Below are 18932 nucleotides of genomic sequence, written 5' to 3' on the forward strand. Positions count from 1 at the left end.
CTTCTCCCTCCGCCCCCTAAAAAAAGTTTTAGGATCTTTACCCTAAATTCCTACCCTCAGCATTTCAGCTGCCCAAGCCTGACAGCAGCCACCAACATTAAGCGCTGACACCGTTCCCTGCACCTTAGGTGTATTAACTATTCAATCCTCATCACCCTGTTCTCTCAAACTTTTCAAAGAATTGGAGATTGAAGCACCCAGGACCTTGCTCAGCGTCACAGAGCTGGTAAGTGCCAGAATCAGGAATCAGCCCAGGCACCAAGTCTATGCCCTTAACCACTGACCAAAACAGCTACCATTTCTTGAGCACCCACTGTATACCAGGTCCTTTACATAAACTAGCAGCTGGATCCTTATGCTCAAGAGGAGGTGTGTTCCGTGCTGTGATGGACAGTAAAGGAAGGCTCAGAGAAGGTAAGCAGCTTGTCCAGACCATACAGCTGTAAAAGGCAAAGGAGAGACCAGCCTTTCTCTCTGGATCCGAAGCCTGCATGTTTCTCCTCCACCGAACAGCCTCCTGGAATTTTTATGGGTTATTCCTCCTGATAGTCCTACAAGAGAATGACCATTTCTTCCATTTCACAGATAAGCACATCCTTGAGGGAGTGTCAACATGAAAGTAACTACGGGATGTTTAGGTAGATTCTGTTTTCCAGATCTGCTCTTCAAACCAAGGTGCTGGGAAAGGGGACACAAAGTATACTTGCTTATCTCTTCTTCCCATCCTATGAAAGCATGCTATCAGCTAAACAATTTAAATACGTGTGTGTAAACAGCACCAGGAGACACAGAAATGCACTGTCTACTTTAGAAATGCACTGTCTACTTTAATCAGGACAGAGCCATTTCTCCCTATAAGGTCTGTGCTTTGAAAACTGTTCCAACCTGTTTTATACTCTTCAAAGAGCTTTCCTATCCATGGGGCATTGTACTGAGATTTCATATTTGCAGGTTTCATTCACCTGTGAGGTTAAGCCATTTAAAAAACTCTGGCAGATACACAGAATATTAACCAGGGTAACTGAGACCCTTTGGTTCTTGATCCTCTGCCCATCATCTGGCCACCTTTAAACTGCTAAAGCATTGATAAGAACCTGATGGAAAGTCGTGTTCTCCCGGTTTTCAGATGGGAAAAGCAGAGGTTTCCAGGAGTTTGGAACTTTTCCTATATGTGCTTTCTCTCTGGAACAACTAGGAACCGACAGCAACAACACACTACCCCCACACACGAGTCTTAAAGAATCCTGTAGTTAACTTGGGGCTCTGGCTCAGAAATGAACAACAAAAAACTAGCAGAAACCCGCGCAGGTAACAGGAGCCAAGGAGATTTGGTTCTGCAGGACTTTGAAGTGGCAGACACAACTCTGCAAGAAACTTCGCCAGCCAGACGCTCTCCTCGAGGGACCAGTAGATGGGGAAGTTCCCGAGCAGAAGGCTGGGGACAGAGAGGAGGTGGAGGAAAGATGTGACAGGAGATGGGGGTGAACCCTCCCTCTCTAGCGTCCAGGATCCTGTCCGGCAGCCACGCGCCCGAAGGAGGCGGTGGGAAAGGGCGGCAGCCCGCGTCCGGGACCCGCCTTGGGCCCCCCGAACTCCACTTACTTGCTCCGAAGTGTCCCCCCAGCTCTGCACCTCTTCCAGCGACCCCGCGCAGAAAGGCAGGGCCAAGCACAGCCCGAGCAGCGGGAGCATGGCAGGGCCGGGGCGGTGTCACCGGAATGCGGCGGGACGCGGCGGGACGCGCGGGGTACAGCGCGGGGTACAGCGCGAGGTGCAGCGCTGGGCTCGCGGCTGCGAACGCGCGCGGCCCCGCCCCCGCGCCCCACAGGCCCCGCCCCCCGCACGCCCCGCCCGGGCCCCTCACCACCACAGACCCCGCCCCACCGCGCACCCCTCCCCGGCCCCGCCTCCGCACCCTCCGGCCCCGCCCCTTCGGTCCCTCCCCCTCGCCCCTCCGACCCTGCACTCCCGCGAGACCCCCGGCTCCGGCCCAGCATTCCCGCGAGCTCCGCCCCCATCCTGCCCCGCGCCCCTGCACCCACACCGGTTACCCCCCTACCCCGCCCAGAGCGCACAGCTCACACCCCCTCCCTTGTCCTTTCCCCCCCACCCGTAAGCCCCGCCCCTCCCTCGGCTTCTTGTGGCACCTCCCTCCTCCTCCAAGACCCCGACCGACCCTCTCTTCCTCTCCCGCTTCTTCATGGACTCACTTCATTACTGTCGCAGGAGAACACGGTAAGGGCCAGCCTGACCCTCGGTACACAGCCCACCCGTTCACCTGCTATATATACCCCCCATATGTACCACCCTCCCACTGCTAATATATACCACCCCCTCACCTACTGTATGTACCACCACCATTCCCCCACCTGCCAGCCTAAAGGCAACAAGAGACCTTCTGCCTTCTTCTGAGAGAACAGCGCATTCCCCTTGGCGTCCAACTCTGACGCTCACAGGCCCAACGAAGGGGTGCTAATTTGTAGTCTAATGCAGAATGGCATTAGCAATGTGGTCCCGTTTTATGTGGCTCTGGCGTAAAGGAACAGAAAAGAGGAAGCTAGGATTGGCACCATGTCGTAGTATTTCTGATTTTTTGGCTGTTAATCATGAAAGTGAATGTCATTGTTATCATAGTTACAAACTATCGGTGATGTTTCTGTCTGTCATAGAATAATTATCTGGCAACCACTCACCCACTGACTGGCCTTTTAGAGTCTGGGCGCCATCTTTTTTTTTTTTTTTTTTTGTGGGACACGGGCCTCTCACTGTTGTGGACTCTCCCGTTGCGGAGCACAGGCTCCGGACGCGCAGGCTCAGCGGCCATGGCTCACGGGCCCAGCCGCTCCGCGGCATGTGGGGTCGTCCCAGACCGGGGCACGAACCCGTGTTCCCTTCATCGGCAGGCGGACTCTCAACCACTGCGCCACCAGGGAAGCCCTGGGCTCCATCTTTGTACCTGGTAGACACACAATGAGTTGGAGCTGTTTGTTTCCTCTTCCAAAAGACAAGCACCTCAAAGACATTTTTTATGTCTCTGTAAAAATTGCATCTAAATCAATACACTGAGTAATAGAAGTTGGCATCAATCTCAGTGGCCAAGAACAGGGAAATGGTTAACTCAAATGATGGAACGTCCATCCTGTGGAATGTTATGCAGCTATTAAATAATAATCACGAGGTCTATGGAAACAGGGAAAATGTTTACAGCATAATCTAAAGGAAAAAGTCAGATCACATGCCGTATCGAGAGTATGAGTGTAATTAGGTAAAAATACATATGCATGGACATCAGAAGCAGGGAAAAATGAAAACCGTGGGTGGGTTAGCTTATGGTGATATCTCTTTTTAAAATATTTTATTTACTCTTGTTGAAACGCTGATTGTTTAAACAAAGACATTAAGAGAAGGGGAAATGTTGCTATGGTGAAATAAATGAAAGGAAGATCATTGTCATTAGCAGTTGAACATTTAATAGCCTAACCACTGACTAATTTTAAAAAATGCCACCAACATGAAGTGACAGTAGCTGGTCCAGCTGAGTTTCTGCAACAAAAACACTGGTAAAGGAGAAGGAAGTCATAGGATTTTTATTTTTAGTTCTTTACTAACCGTGAGTTACAGATGTATCCCAGGCGCACTTAGAAACTTTGCAGCCTACAAAGCCTGCCTACCCCCATCCTCATTTTAAAACTAAGGAGGAGGGCCCCAAATCTGGAATCAAGGTTTGCCTATTGCCCCCCCACCCCTCGCCGCCAAAGGGAAATACCTACTGGTGAACTGAAAGTTGAATTTGGACAAAGCTGGGTTATTTGAAAGGAAACAGTAACAGCTACTGTTATTTCCATCAATCCTCCAACAGGACTGGGACCCGGTCTTTGTCTCTACCATCCCTCTCCTACTGGACTCTATTTTTGACCTTATATCTGCTCTTGGTCCCAATTTGTCCCAGCTGGTTTCAGCAGAGGTCAAACAGTCAAGAGAAGAGTTTTATTTTCTTCATCTGGTAGGACTCTCCAATTGTACTCTAGGCTGTGGTGCTAGCGGTTGTTAAATTGTTTTGTGGCCCCTTTGACCAAATGGATCCCACCTTCCCTGAGGGCAAGCATCTTCCACAACTTGTAACACTGTGCTGAGGGTACAGTTAGCATTGAAGAAGCATTCCATGAATGGAATTAGGAGACTGGAGGCCTGAGGGTGCCCCCCACCCCTGCCGCCAAGCTGGCTGTGCTGAGGCAGAGGAGGCCTGGGCTGTATTCACTTTCTAGCTATGTGATTTGAGAGAGTTTCTAAACTTCCTAGTATTTGCAGACTGTAATAGCCTAGGCTTCTGTGTGATGTCAGAGCATCTGCACGACCAGATAGGGATGATCTTTAAAAACTAGGTAGTGTGATACAAATAAAACACAGTGAGACTTCCCTGGCGGTCCAGTGTTTAAGACTTTACCTTCCAATGCAGGGGGTGCAGGTTAGATCCCTGGTCGGAGAGCTAAGATCCCACATGACTCGCTGCCAAAAAAACCCACAAAAAAACCAAAAGAACCCTGTGAAAGGTTTACAAAACTCTTGATAAGCATAGACAGTGATTTATATTGACCTTATAAATATGGATGAAAAAAAATTAACTGTCCTCCCCCAAAAGGGGCTGAGGTATCCCCGTGCATGTGTCCTTTGATGCCAGGAGTTGCTGACTTTGCAGTTTGAGACCACAAAGCTTCTAGAACCTCAAAGCCAAAACCCTATCCTGACTTTTCCAAGGAGACACGTCAGGGGCTTACCAGGCCCACACTCCAGTTAGGCACAAATCTCCAGCCAGGACCCAGGTGCTCATTGGCAGAATCTGGGTCCAGGGCTCAGCAGCAAGGGCTTCATAGTGCAAGAACGAAGAGGAGCTGCTGGTCGGAGAGGCCCCCGTGCCGGCTCTTGCCAGGAAATGGCTCCCCTGTGTAACTCAAGGATGGGCCAGGGATTCCAGAATTTTAGAATCAGACTCATTAGAGTTAGGGGCTTTCCCCTGGTCCCCCACTTGAGACCACCAATTGATGGGCCCAGCTAGTGTAGCCAGGGCAGAGACTGAAGAGGGAAGGCAGGCTGTCCATTTGGTCTCTTTTCTTCTCCCTTGAATTTACCCCCGAGGGTCACCCCCTGGTCCCTCTATCCAGCTGCTCTGAGATTCAAGCCCTTCCTCCGGCCCCCACATCAGTCCCTCCCTTGTCTGTGTTCCTTTCTGAGTGTTTGCAAGGCCATTGTTCTCTTCTGGGCCAGCTCTTTCTCACCTCCCCGGTCTCACCTTTTTATCTACTTACATGGCCTTGTGTTTCTCCTGGACCCCTGACAACTTTGCATAATCCTGACAGTTTCTTACAACTTGCCTTTTTTTTTTTAATCAAAAAATCTGGGGAGGAAACGGATTCATTTTGGCCTTGGCTCCACGGTTTCTCAGGAGCCCTTGATATCTTGGGAGTCTAGTTATACCCACTGTTCACCTAGTTTACAGACAGTGAGTTTTACCCAGACAGAAGATTTGTGAAACTGGAAGCAGAGAATACAGTTTTCCAATTTCTTCTGATTGATGATTTGCTGAATTTATCAACTATTCACAAAGTGTAACACATCATATTTTATTTTAATTATCTGCTTAGAGATTTGAGACCCTAATTAGACTTGATTTGCTCATGGGCAAGGATTGTCTCATGCTCATTTTTATATTCCCAGTCTGCCTGGAATAGAGTCGACATGCAGTGCGTTTGATGGATGGTTGAAAGAATGTGTTTCTGGCTTTATGATGCCCTGTGCTAGCTGTGTTATAACAGGGGTTTTAGACACAGTCCACAACCTGGAAGAATTTACCATTTAGATATGAAGGTGGAACTAACAGACAACATAATTTGAGCTCAGTGGTGAGATGCTAAGTGGAGAGGAGGGTGAGATTGTGATTGTGGTCTAGAATAATTAGAAAAGGCTTCGGGGAGGAAGTGGAAATTATTCTTTGCGTGAATCGGATTTGAAAGCCAGGTGGAGAAGACAGGGCATTAAGGAGACAGGGGAAGGAGAAGGTCCAAGAGTGGAAAAGGCTTTGACATCGGGGAAAAGAACACAGAATGCTGGGGGAAAGGTCCAAGTTTGGGGAGTTACCTGTAGAATGTTCCTGAGCTAACAGGTGGGAAAGGAGATCTCAGTATTCCCCAGGGGCAAACCTGCAGACCAGTGCAGGCTCGTGACAACGTTTTCTCCAGCCCCTTGCAAAAGGAGATAAATAAATGGAGGGATTATGGTATATTTTTTTCATCAAGCTAATTTTTTTAAAGAACTGTCCTTGTCACTCCTATTAGTGATAGTGTCACTCCTATTAGTGATCGTGTTTTTGTCACTCCTATTAGTGATAGTGTCTCACTGGGGGTCCTTGGGTGAGAAGAGTATGTCCCCAGGGGTGGTGCAGTGGAGGAGGCGGTGAACCAGAGCCTCAGGAAGGCGTTGGGGGGAAAACTTGCCATTTGGGAAATCTCCCAGATGATTCTGAAATCCCGCCCACACCCTCCACAAACGGCACCGTATACCTAGATGTTATAAAAACTATTACTGTTTCAGTGACCCATACTTGCTGCCATTATTAATACTATAAAATGAGTAGTTAAATATATATATTTTTTGCTTTTTCGAATAAACCTTTCATGTTAATGAAACTTTTAAAAAATACATTTTTACTTGATAAACATGTGGTCTAACCTTCTCATGTAAGGAAAAAGTACAATTTCAAATCAAGTCAACTTGACATTTCAGTACAGCCAGGTAAAAGTGAGCAACCAGTTGTAAATCAAGTAACTTGTTCTTAGTAAACCATTAAAGTTAAATTAAATGGCTCATTGCCACATGCTGTATTGATAGGTTATGTTGTTTAGGAATCTGACAGAGACATTTACACAGCCTCCAAAGCTCTCAGTGTAAATTAGGCTCAATAAACATTTCATGTGATGCATTATGCATTTGCAAGAGCACACATACTTTTTAAAAAATTTATTTTAGGGCTTCCCTGGTGGCGCAGTGGTTGAGAGTCCGCCTGCCGATGCAGGGGACACGCGTTCGTGCCCTGGTCCGGGAAGATCCCACATGCCGCGGAGCGGCTGAGCCCGTGAGCCATGGCCACTGAGCCTGCGCGTCCGGAGCCTGTGCTCCGCAACGGGAGAGGCCATGACAGTGAGAGGCCCGCGTACCGCAAAAAAAAAAAAAAAAAAAAAAAAAATTATTTTATTGAAGTATAATTGATTTACAATGTGTTAATTTCTATTGTACAGCAAAGTTATACATATATTTACAGTCTTTTTCATATTCTTTTCCATTATGGTTTATCACAGGATATTGAATATAGTTCCCTGTGCTATACAGTAGGACCTCGTTGTTTATCCATTCTATATATGATAGTTTGCATCTGCTAATCCCAAACTCCCAATCCACCCCTCCCCCACCTACCCCCTCCTTGGCAATGACAAGTCTTGAGAAGAACACACATGCTTTTTAATGACACCCACGCTGTGGACTCCCCACCTAGGATTCATCTGGGCTAAGTGACTGTGATGCCAGTCTATAGTTACGTATATGTAGAACTCTCTATAGATTTACGTGGTAGGCCCACTAATGAAAAGCCAAAGAAATGTAACCCTCTGGCAGCAGTCTGTACCAGATCTGGACATCCATCTACGCTTTGACCCATCAGTCCCACTTTGGGGCATTTATCATGCAAATAAACCTGCTCACATATAAAATGGTGTAGGTACAAAGTTATTCACCACAGCATTGTTTGTAATGCCCAGAAACTGGAATGAATCCAAACGTTCATTAACAGGAGTCTGGTTAAATATAACATGATAGCATGAAGCTGGAAGAAAGGATGAGGCAGCTTCCTCTGTGTTGCTGTAGAGAGATACCCAATATATTATAAAATTAAGAAAAAAGAGCAAGTGTAATGTGTGCCGTCTTTAGTGTTAGAAAAGAAGAAGATAAGGAAGCATAGTCATGATCCCTTGTATTTGCATAGAGCAATTCTAGGAAACATAGACATAGAAGAAGCGTGTTTGGGGAAGGCAGGATGGTGAGAGGGTGGGAACAGGTCAGAATCCAGGAGAGGAAGGGAAGAATTTTGTTCTTACACATAATATTTGATTTTTTTACTTTTGAACACTGTGAATATATTACCCGTTCGGGCTCAATTGATCAATTAATTTAAAACTGTAGCTGCAACAAAAACAACAATAATAATGGAAAAGCTGACTCCTGAGGGTTCTCTCACATCAGACTTGATCTCACCTGGGCTTGTTGGGTTAATGCTAACCTCAGTAGCACACACGGGAGGGACCTGTACGCCCCGAAACACAGACACACACACACACACACACACACCCCCCACTCAATGACTCTGGTTTCCTATACACTCCCTTGTTCTGTCTTTCTTCCTTGCTTTGCATGGAATGCATTCCACTGACTCATCAGGTTGGTGAGTGCTATTTGCGCCTCTAGTAGAGACCTAATCTCTTTGTTTACACGTCTGTCTTCCTTACTAAACCAAGACCCAGCGGAGGGCAGGCTCTGTGTTCTGTTCATCTTCGTATGCTTCGTCAGCCCCCAGCAAGCTTGAGAAATATTTATTGACTCAGTAAGGAAGACTCAGAATGGCCTGCTCTTCACGGTGTGCCTTTCACTGGGAATTTCTACCACACCAGCCTGCATGGCCATAAGACCTTAGACAAAGTGTTTACCTCTCTGGGGGTGAATATTTTCCAAGAAAAAGCAGAATATTGACTTTCAATGGCTGAAAATGTTTTTAGCCCACAGTTATCTCTCTTTATTATTTATTCATCTTTGTGAGAGTTATAATTAAAAGAACAGGGGAAAGACAACTGAATTTGACCCGCAATATAACATTCTATCCGATGTTTAATCTTCTCTGAGAGGATTAGATCCTGATGGGCTTGAGTTCTCATGGTGAGAGAAGCGAGTTCTAATCTGTCACTTTCCCCACTCCTACCTCTATTTTTCTATGCTGGAGACCCTTGCCCCTTCAAAGATCCCCCCCAAAAATCTGCTCTCAGAAACCGCTATCATCTTTCTCCAAACATACGGACTAAAATCATCACCTTCCCTTGAAAAATTTTAAGGATTATATGTAGTAATATATTTTTATTATTCCCGAGGTCATCAGAAGGCACAACTAGCATGAATTTGGCCTTATTTCCTGAAATGCACACACACACAAAAAATCAAAGCCAGTTCCTCACTCTTCGGCATTAGCTGTGGATGGCTGTCTTTACTTTTCTGCATCTGTGTTAAAGAGTAATTCAAAGCCAGGCAAATCATTCTGAAGAAATATTTGTCCGTTGAGCAATGGTTTGTTTCTGTAGAAGTGCTCACTGAACACTGAACAAGCTCAGTGCAAAGTTAGGAATTAATCTTATCTTTTAGAAGAATGCCTAGGGCCCCGAGAGGTGTCCTGGTTTTCTGGGATTTAACCGGGGACCACAGAAGACTTGAAATAGCACAGAGGCTTTGCTGATGCTACAGCAGGGACAGAGGATCAGTTCAACCTGCCTCAGTGCCCAACGTGAATGCCCCACCAGGCTTTTTCTTTCTCTCTCAGGCACTGAAGATGGAGAAGCCAGCAAAACTTGGAGTTCATCCACAGTGTGAGTTTTCTCCCTGATGACCTGCTGGATCCTTTCCAGACAGATGTTGGGAGATGTCCAGAGAACTTCACTGAAAGCCACAGGTGTGTCTTTGGAAGGGTTTTGACTAAAGCAAAACATTGTTGGGTTTGTGGTTGATGCCAAGAGATAGATCGCACTCTCTGAAATCAAGACTTAACAACAGAGCTGTCATCGAGTTTTTTCTCCGGTGCTCACAGGCTTGCTGCCTGGCTGGTGAGGGAGAAATTCTCTTGTCTCTGTAACACATGCAGCAGGTTTGAATCTCACAGGTGCAGACTTGCTGAACCAAAATATGTAATCCTTTTTACCCTGTATCTCAAGGTTTTCTCCATACTGAGTTCCCAACCTCCTGTGTAGAACGAACTTTACTCTTGCCTGTTCATGATAAACCATCCATATGGGTCTTTTAAAAATCAAATTACTGTTTTCTTAGTCAATTTAGGGTTCTTTGCCTTCCTTCCTCTCCGTTGGATGGGTCCTAAGTTCCATCAAGTCATTAGGGAATGGATTGGGGGTATAAGGAAGGGTCCACTGGTCCTCAGTCATCACCTGTGTTATAGACCGAATGTTTGTGTCCACCTAAAATTCATATGTTGGAGCCCTAACCCCCGATGTGATGGTATTTGGAGGTGGGGCCTTTGGGAGGTGATTAGAGTGAGATGAGGTCATAAGGGTGGGGTCTCCTCCTAATAAGAAGAGGAGGAGATACCAGAGCTGTCTCTCTCTCCACCCTATGAGGACACAGTGAGAAGGCAGCTGTCTTCAAGCCAGAAAGAGAGCTCTCACCAGGAACCGAATCCGCCAGCACCTTGATCTTGGACTTCCAGCCTTCAGAACTTGAGAAATAAATGTCTGTTGTTTAAGCCCCCAGTCTGTGGAATTTTGTTACAGCAGCCTGAGCTGACTAATACACCCATTAATGTTGGCACGTGCATCATCCCATCTGGTTGCCAGGGTTTAGGGATGCAGGGAAAGGCTGAGCGATGGAGGGATTGGGTGTAACTATAAAGGAGTAACAATTCAAGGGACATCTTTGTGGTGATGAAACTGTCCTGTATCGACTGTGGTGGTCGTTATACACATCTACATGCGTGATATAATTGCAAAGAACTGACCCCCCTTCACACACACACACACACACACACACACACACACACACACACACACAAGTGCATATAAAACTGGTGAAATCTAAGGCTGTGGATTGGACCAATGACAATTTCCCTGATTTTGATCTTGTACTATAATTATGTGAGATGTTACCAACAGGGAAGTCGAGTTAAGGGTATGTGGGACTCCGCTATTCAGTAAATGTGCCTTGCTCGACTGGCTGATTAGTTTACTATGAGTAATTATCCACATCTTCTGTTTTCTAAGTGCAGCTCCTGAATAAGACTTAGAAGTGACTCTCTCTTGGGTATTCATGAGTTTTATGTGTTGTATGTCAGAATCAATAATTCTAATACGTGGCGATGCCAGTGTTTTTGGAGGGAACACTGCATGGTTGACTGGTGATATTAGGCGTGTGCTAATGCAGTGCCACTACAGTAGAGCTCCTATGATTTTTCCAGAATGACACAGGAGTTCGTATCCACCCACTGCCTGGTCAGTGTTTTACTGTTCTTGGTCCCTACTTTGCCCAAGGGCCTTTGGATCGCCTCAAAATAGGTGAGCACCTTGCGCCATCTAGTGGAGACACATATAAAAATATTTCCGGTTATTTACGGCTGAGATGTGCAGATCCACACCTTCCAAAAGGCACTTTGGTTAGACTTAGGAATCGCGGTAAAAACAGAAACTTCGAATCAAACTAAAATCTTTTCCCCAGTAAGCAGGCGCTCTAGAATCATTCTTCCAGACTCTGCCAGACTGTTCTTCCTGGTTTCGCACAGCAGCTTCCTACTGAAAATGGACAGAAGACCTAAATAGACATTTCTCCAAAGAAGATATACAGATTGCCAACAAACACATGAATGCTCAACATCATTAATCATTAGAGAAATGCAAGTCAAAACTACAATGAGATATCATCTCACACCGGTCAGGATGGCCATCATCAAAAAATCTAGAAACAATAAATGCTGGAGAGGATGTGGAGAAAAGGGAACCCTCTTCCACTGTTGGTGGGAATGTAAATTGATACAGTCACTATGGAGAACAGTATGGAGGTTCCTTAAAAAACTAAAACTAGAACTACCATACGACCCAGCAATCCCACTCCTGGGCACATACCCTGAGAAAACGATAATTCAAAAAGAGTCATGTACCAAAGTATTCATTGCAGCTCTATTTACAGCAGCCAGGACATGGAAGCAGCCTAAGTGTCCAACAACAGATGAACAGATAAAGAAGATGGGGCATATATATACAATGGAATATTACTTAGCCATAAAAAGAAACGAAACTGAGTTCTTTGTTGTGAGGTGGGTGGACCTAGAGACTGTCATACAGAGTGAAGTAAGTCAGAAAGAGAAAAACAAATACTGTATGCTAACATATATATGGAATCTAAAAAAGAAAAAAAAAGAAAAAAAATGGTCAGAAGAACCTAGGGGCAAGACGGGAGTAAAGATGCAGACCTACTAAAGAATGGACTTGAGGATATGGGGAGGGGGAAGGGTAAGGTGGGACAAAGTGAGACAGTGGCATGGACATAGATACACTAGCAAACGTAAACTAGATAGTTAGTGGGAAGCAGCCGCATAGCACAGGGAGATCAGCTCAGTGCTTTGTGACCACCTAGAGGGGTGGGATAGGGAGGGTTGGAGGGAGGGAGGGAGATGCAAGAGGGAAGAGATATGGGGACATATGTATAACTGATTCACTTTGTTATAAAGCAGAAACTAACGCACCAATACTAACGCACCAATTCTCCAATAAAGATGTTAAAAAAAAAGTTTGACCAGAAAAAAAAAAAAAGATACAGATTCCATTATCACCTTTGTCATCGATGATGCTATTTTCCAAAATGGTGCAAACTTCTTGGTTCAAAGTACAATCATTCATTAATTTGCACAGTAGTTGCATTCCCACAAATTCAATTACATTAAAACATTTTTAAACTATCGTGTGAAATAGAATTAGGTTGGAAGACCAAATAATTTTAAACATGCTTTTCACTTACACAGGTGTCTGGTGGGTTATTCAGATGCCTTGTGGCCTTCACTGTCCTGTGCAAAGCAGGACACTTGTTATTCTTGACCTCACCCACCAATTGCTAGCAGCACCTTAGAGTCATTAAGACAACCAGAAGGTGGCCCCATAAACTCCCAGAGTAGCCCCTGGCGGAGGCTCACTTCATGGTTCTAAAACATTCCAGGGGGGCCCCATTTTTTACCATAAAGCAAGCTATTGTGTGCATGTGTATGTGTATTTATTTTTATTTTCATATTTACACACACACAGAGGTGGTCCTCCCTTTGCAACGTGAGACCATAAACATGACCCTAGATGCTAATACTGTGCAAACCAATGAATAATAAATGGGAAAAATGATGATTATTCCTTGACCTTTAAAATTTTTTTGTCAAAACCTTAAAAACTCTCTTACTGTTGGTTACAAATGCATAGGAAAATTTAAAAAGAGTAAAACTAGTATTTATTGAATACACCATAAGTTCAGACATCAAAAACATTGAGAAAGTGGTTCACTTTTTGGTAAAAACTTACCAATAGTAGTTGAACAGTGCTGGCCTTCTTCCCGCTGTGTAACTTCTGACATCAAGCGAGCATCTTCTCTATGCCTGGGGAAATTGCCCTACCTCTTTCTAAGTTTGGGTTCGCTTCCCAAATTTCTTCCTTTGAGCTTTCAGTGCTGTGAAACACCTCCAAGGGTTCCTTTAAGTGTGTTCTTTTGGCGGTGTCACTTTCTCTAAAAGACATCCTTCTTTCCATCACAACTGCTTTCCTCATTTATGCAATAAATTCACCTTCACAGAATTTCTGTGGCTGCCCAGCTAGAATGTCCACATCCCCCACGTCAGCTTTTCGTTGTGACTCCATTTACGTTCAAATCCAAATTCCACTCCCAGCATGATTGCTTTTCATTTTCTTCCTGCACTTTCATCTTTTGGGCCAATTCTCCCTTTCGATCATCCGTGTTTGTAAAATGTCACATGGGTTTATCACCGGGAGACAAGGAGGAAACACAAGTACATGCTTTGCTGTCTGTGTTTGAACCCAATAACAGACGCTTAGCGGCCAATCACAGAAAAACGGTGAAAGAAGTGACGTGACTGATCATTGATTATGATGAACCTGCTGTTTACAGAGTGGAATTCTTGCCCTTGAATCTGGGGAGCCTGGAGACTCTCTTGACCCAGTAAAATGCAGCAGAAGTGTGACTGTGTAATTTCCATGGACGGGCCTTACCCATCTACAGCTTCCACTGTCACACACCAGGAATACTCCTGTGGAGGCCCCGCAGCCATGCAGGGAGAAGTGCAGGTCACATGGGGAGGCCACAGAGAAGAGAGTCAAATTCTGAATTTCATTCAGAATTGAATGCAATATTCCAGGTAGAGTCTACATTGGTGAACGCACTGAGTCTTCACTGCTTCTGGAATTTATTTTGGCCTATCCAGATGTCTTTGGATTCTCAATCTGTCCACCAGAATATTAGGCATTCTTTCCAACAACCTGTCATCTGAAATTTTGTCCAGTGTTTCATTCAAGTCTACTTCAAGTATATTTTATTTGAACAAGTTCTGTGAATTTTATTTTTTATTTATTTATTTTTGGCTGCGTTGGGTCTTTGTTGCTCCCCACTGGCTTTCTCTAATTGCGGTGAGCGGGGGCTACTCTTCATTGCGGTGCGCGGGCTTCTCATTGTGGTGGCTTCTCTTGTTGCAGAGCACAGGCTCTAGGCGCACGGGCTTCAGTAGTTGTGGCACACGGGCTTAGTTGCTCCGTGGCATGTGGGATCTTCCCGGACCAGGGCTCGAACTTGTGTCCCCTGCATTGGCAGGCGGATTCTTAACCACTGTGCCACCAGGGAAGTCCCTCTGTGAGTTTTAGAATGCTGTTTCTCACCACAAAATCCATTCCTTCAATTTAACATCAATCTATTCATCAAAGCTCTTCTGCTTGGATTTGTTCAAACAATGGGTTCTGTAATTAAGCAGTTTAAAGCTCATTCGTTTTCATTTTCCACCTCATCCATGATAAGCACATTGGAAACCATCTGTGCTTATAAGAAGTCTGGGTCTCTAGCATAGAAACACAGGGGTAAAAAGAAGTGAAATTAGTTCAATCAAGCACTGCTTAATCACTGATCCTTTAGGCAGGAAATGGCCCTTTGCCATTCACAAGCTTACAAATCAAGGGGAAGAATTAGGCTATGATACACGGTACGGGCATGTTAATGGATTGTGTGTGTGTTACCAGCCCCTGACTCTGCTGACAAATTAGTTTGCATCTCAGGACTGGACTAGGCTTGGGCCCACGCCTCGGATTTCAACTCCAGCCACCATCAGCACGCACCGGAAGGTGGCTGGTTCCTCCCACTTCCTGACCCTTGAGAAGGTCTTTACAGTATTCTTGCACCTTCCCGTGGTTTTCAGACTCCCCTTCTGCCTCCTGGGTGCCCACCTCCCAAGACTTCAGAGCCCAGGCTGTCTTCCTCTGCCATCTCTGGTCCATCTACCCCCAAATCTCACATTGATTCCTCCCACTTTCTTCCTATCCCATAGAATCTAGTGAGCCTTAGTCACCAAACCCCTTCCGCACACATGACTTTGTCAAAATGCTTCCTTCTCAAGAGTTCTCAAACCCTCTTTTGAATGGTTTCATTCATTCATACTTTTTCTAAAAAAAAATAAAGTCAACCTCACGCTCCCCAACCTATAATTTACAGAATCTAAATGGCTTCCTTTTTGGAAATTGAAGGAACCAAAGGAGCATCGTTTACAAGCTCTTTCTCCAGAATTTCTTTTGGTTCCCTGGCATGTAATTAGTCTTGGGCCGAGACACGATTAATTTGAATTAGTTCAGTGCAGCCTTATTACTGGTACATTCCTCCTGGGTTTTACCCATTGCTCATGCTACACCTTCCAGTTGGTTATCCTATTCCAAGGAAAAACCAAGCTAAATAAACTCCCAGTTAACATTGCCGCTTCTTTCCCCGGCTGTAGTATTCTTCTTCGTTGTCCCCCACACGCTCCAAACACAGCTTTAAAGGTGCCTTTTGGTGTTGGGATCTCTCACACATCTATTTATTCTTTTAGACTTCCCAACACTGCTCTCACAAGTGTGCTGGTCTTCTTGGTAATGACCCCTTCAATCTACCTCTCCTTCCAAGTCCCTTTCACCTGCCATCTCACTGGAAAAAGGGAGAGAGTTTACCCTGTTGCCCTGACACCAAACTGCAAGAGGTACGTTAGGGATGAGAGTGAGGGAGGCTCATGAGGCCCCTCCTTGATGCAAGGCTAACAGGACAGCCTTTCTCCTTGGCTGTGTTCATTCCATTTGAAATGCCCTTGAGACACCCTTGAGGACACAAGAGATGTAACATGAAATGAAAAAAACCACCGAGTACTTACCTGGAGATCAGAATTCCATGGATTAAATGTGCTTTGATACCACTACTGATCACTGCTGACATTAACTGAGCACTTAATATGTTGCAGGCACTGTTCTAGGCCCTTTACACATGCTCAGAGTTGAGTACTATTTTTTATCCCCATTTTTCAGATGAGAACATGGAGGCACGCAGAAAATTGCCCAAAGTCATGAAGACAGCTGGTGAGTTAGCAGGCTAGGGTTGGGGCTGGAAATGAGGAGGAACCAGTCTGCCCAGTTCAGACACCATTGCCACTACTAGTCTGTCCCCCACCCTATATCACTCCTCTGTCCACGACCAGCTTGTATCACTCTAGCCCCGGACTTAGCTTCTCAAGCCTCACTTTCATCATCTTTTAAATTAGACTCTCAGCTAGAGGACTTGGAGCATCCCTTGTGGCTCAGATACCCACATACTCCTTGCCCTATTTACACCTCAGAGGCAACCACAATAGCTCATATGAAGGTGCGTCCCAACCTGGGACAGCAATACCAGCTGTCAGTGTCATAGTGAGAGCAGCTTCCAGATGTGATCCCTTCCCCGCCAGAAACACCCAGATTCCCTGGGAGGGATGCAGGAAGCCGCTACACTGGAATTGACCTATAACGGCTGGTCAGTCCCCAGGCACCCATGGACCCAACTGTCTCCCTTTTGGCAATGGGTTTGAATGCAAACTTCTGAGACAGGGAACACAGAGCAGAAAATAATGGAAACGACTCAACGGCAAAACCAAGTTTTCGTGGCTCAAGAATTAACAAGGAATAGAAAACCATAATTTGGAAACATCATATGCACCCCAATGTTCATTGCAGCACTATTTACAATAGCCAAGACATGGAAGCAACCTAAATGTCCATCAACAGATGAATGGATAAAGAAGATGTGGTACATATATACAATGGACTATTACTCAGCCATAAAAAGAGAATGAACTAGGACTTCGCTGGTGGCACAGTGGTTAAGAATCCGCCTGCCAATGCCTGGGACAAGGGTTCGAGCCCTGGTCCGGGAGGATCTCACATGCCTCGGAGCAACTAAGCCCACGAGCCACAACTACTGAACCCACGTGCCACAACTACTGAAGTCCACGTGCCTAAAGCCCGTGCTCTGCAACAAGAGAAGCCACCGCAATGAGAAGCCTGTGCACCGCAACAGAGAGTAGCCCTCTCTAGCCGCCAACTAGAGAAAGCCCGCACACAGCAACAAAGACCCAACACAACCAAAAATTTTTTATTTATTTATTTATTTTATTTTTTGCGGTACGGGTGCCTCTCACTGTTGTGGCCTCTCCCGTTGTGGAGCACAGGCTCCGGACGCGCAGGCTCAGCGGCCATGGCTCACGGGCCCAGCCGCTCCGCGGCATGTGGGATCTTCCTGGACCGGGACACGAACCCGTGTCCCCTGCATCGGCAGGCGGACTCTCAACCACTGCGCCACCAGGGAAGCCCCAAAATTTTTTTTAAAAAAGAGAGAAAATGAAATAATGCCATTTGCAGCAACATGATGGACCTAGAGATGATCATATGAAGTGAAGTAAGTCAGACAAAGACAGATATCATATGATATCACTTATATATGGAATCTAAAAAAAATGCTATAAGCGAACTTATTTACAAAACGGAAACAGACTCACAGACTTAGAAAACAAACTTATGGTTACCAAAGGGGAAAGGTGAGGGGGAGAGATAAATTAGGAGTTTGGGATTAACATATACACACTACTATATAGAAAATAGATAATCAACAGGACCTACTGTATAGCACTGGGCACTCTACTCAATACTCTGTAATAACCTATATGGGAAGAACATCGGAATCTGTATATATACATATATATGACTGAATCACTTTGCTGTACACCTGAAACTAACACAGCATTGTAAATCAACTATCCTCCAATATAAAATAAACAATTTTTTAAAAAGAATGAACAAGGAAATCAGCCCCCCACACTCTAACTTTGTGTTTTTGGCCCATGAAACCTCTACCCAATGTCTAACATTTTTCTTCTGAAATCTCTTTGTGTTCTGGTCCCAAATTACAGCAGCCCACACCTACACCTAAGAGAGAGGAAAAAAGATGTGACAGAATAATGGAATATCATCTTGAGAAATTAAAACAAATAATCTTTGAAGAACCTAAGACAGAACACCTTAACCTGACTACTAAAAGGAAGGTATGAGAGTTCAAATACGTGTAGACGACAGACCTGCTCCATGTCATGCCCCATCTGAACTAGCGAAACAAGCAGGTAAGGGTCAGATACAGCTATTTGTACGTTAGCTCACCTTTGACTTTGGACTTTTAAAAATATACTCTTTCACAATGATAGAACTAGAACTGGATTTTGTAAATGTGTGATAGTTATCGCCGCACCGTTATCTAAGCCACCATGCCTTACACTCAGAGCCACAAATGCCAAGTGTATTGATATTCCCGAGAATTCTCATTGGGCACGAAATGAGTTATTCTTTTATTTAAACATTATGAAGCGTACTGAAATGTTTTTCTCTTAGATTCCTACTGATTCTCACATCTATGAAAGTGAAGATTCTGGCAGCATTTGTGGTAGCGATTTCCATGCTATAAATCGGGAGAATGTAAGTACCAACCGATACATTCCATTCACCAGTGAGAGCCGCCCAGGGCCAGGGCTGGTGGAAGGGCCCCAGGTGCAGGAC

General features: G+C 45.2%; 1 protein-coding gene and 1 long non-coding RNA gene across 4 annotated transcripts in view; one reads left to right on the forward strand and one right to left on the reverse strand.

The window, feature by feature from the left end:
• Nucleotides 1-1809, reverse strand: part of ITIH5 (inter-alpha-trypsin inhibitor heavy chain 5) — an 83215-nt gene extending 81406 nt beyond the window's left edge. For all 3 annotated transcript variants that reach the window (XM_073801526.1, XM_073801527.1, XM_033852339.2), the window contains exon 1: nucleotides 1603-1809. In XM_073801526.1, the coding sequence (XP_073657627.1) occupies nucleotides 1603-1692 (90 nt within the window). In that variant the 5' untranslated portion in view covers nucleotides 1693-1809. The remainder of the gene's footprint in view (nucleotides 1-1602) is intronic.
• Nucleotides 1810-2129: 320 nt separating this feature from the next.
• LOC141278089 (uncharacterized) lies at nucleotides 2130-18932 on the forward strand. The gene is made up of 5 exons (XR_012330363.1): nucleotides 2130-2235; nucleotides 9626-9754; nucleotides 16383-16433; nucleotides 18296-18502; nucleotides 18768-18932. It is a non-coding gene; the product is annotated as an uncharacterized lncRNA (long non-coding RNA).

Source organism: Tursiops truncatus, chromosome 2 (assembly GCF_011762595.2).
Source record: "Tursiops truncatus isolate mTurTru1 chromosome 2, mTurTru1.mat.Y, whole genome shotgun sequence".
Classification (NCBI taxonomy): domain Eukaryota; kingdom Metazoa; phylum Chordata; class Mammalia; order Artiodactyla; family Delphinidae; genus Tursiops; species Tursiops truncatus.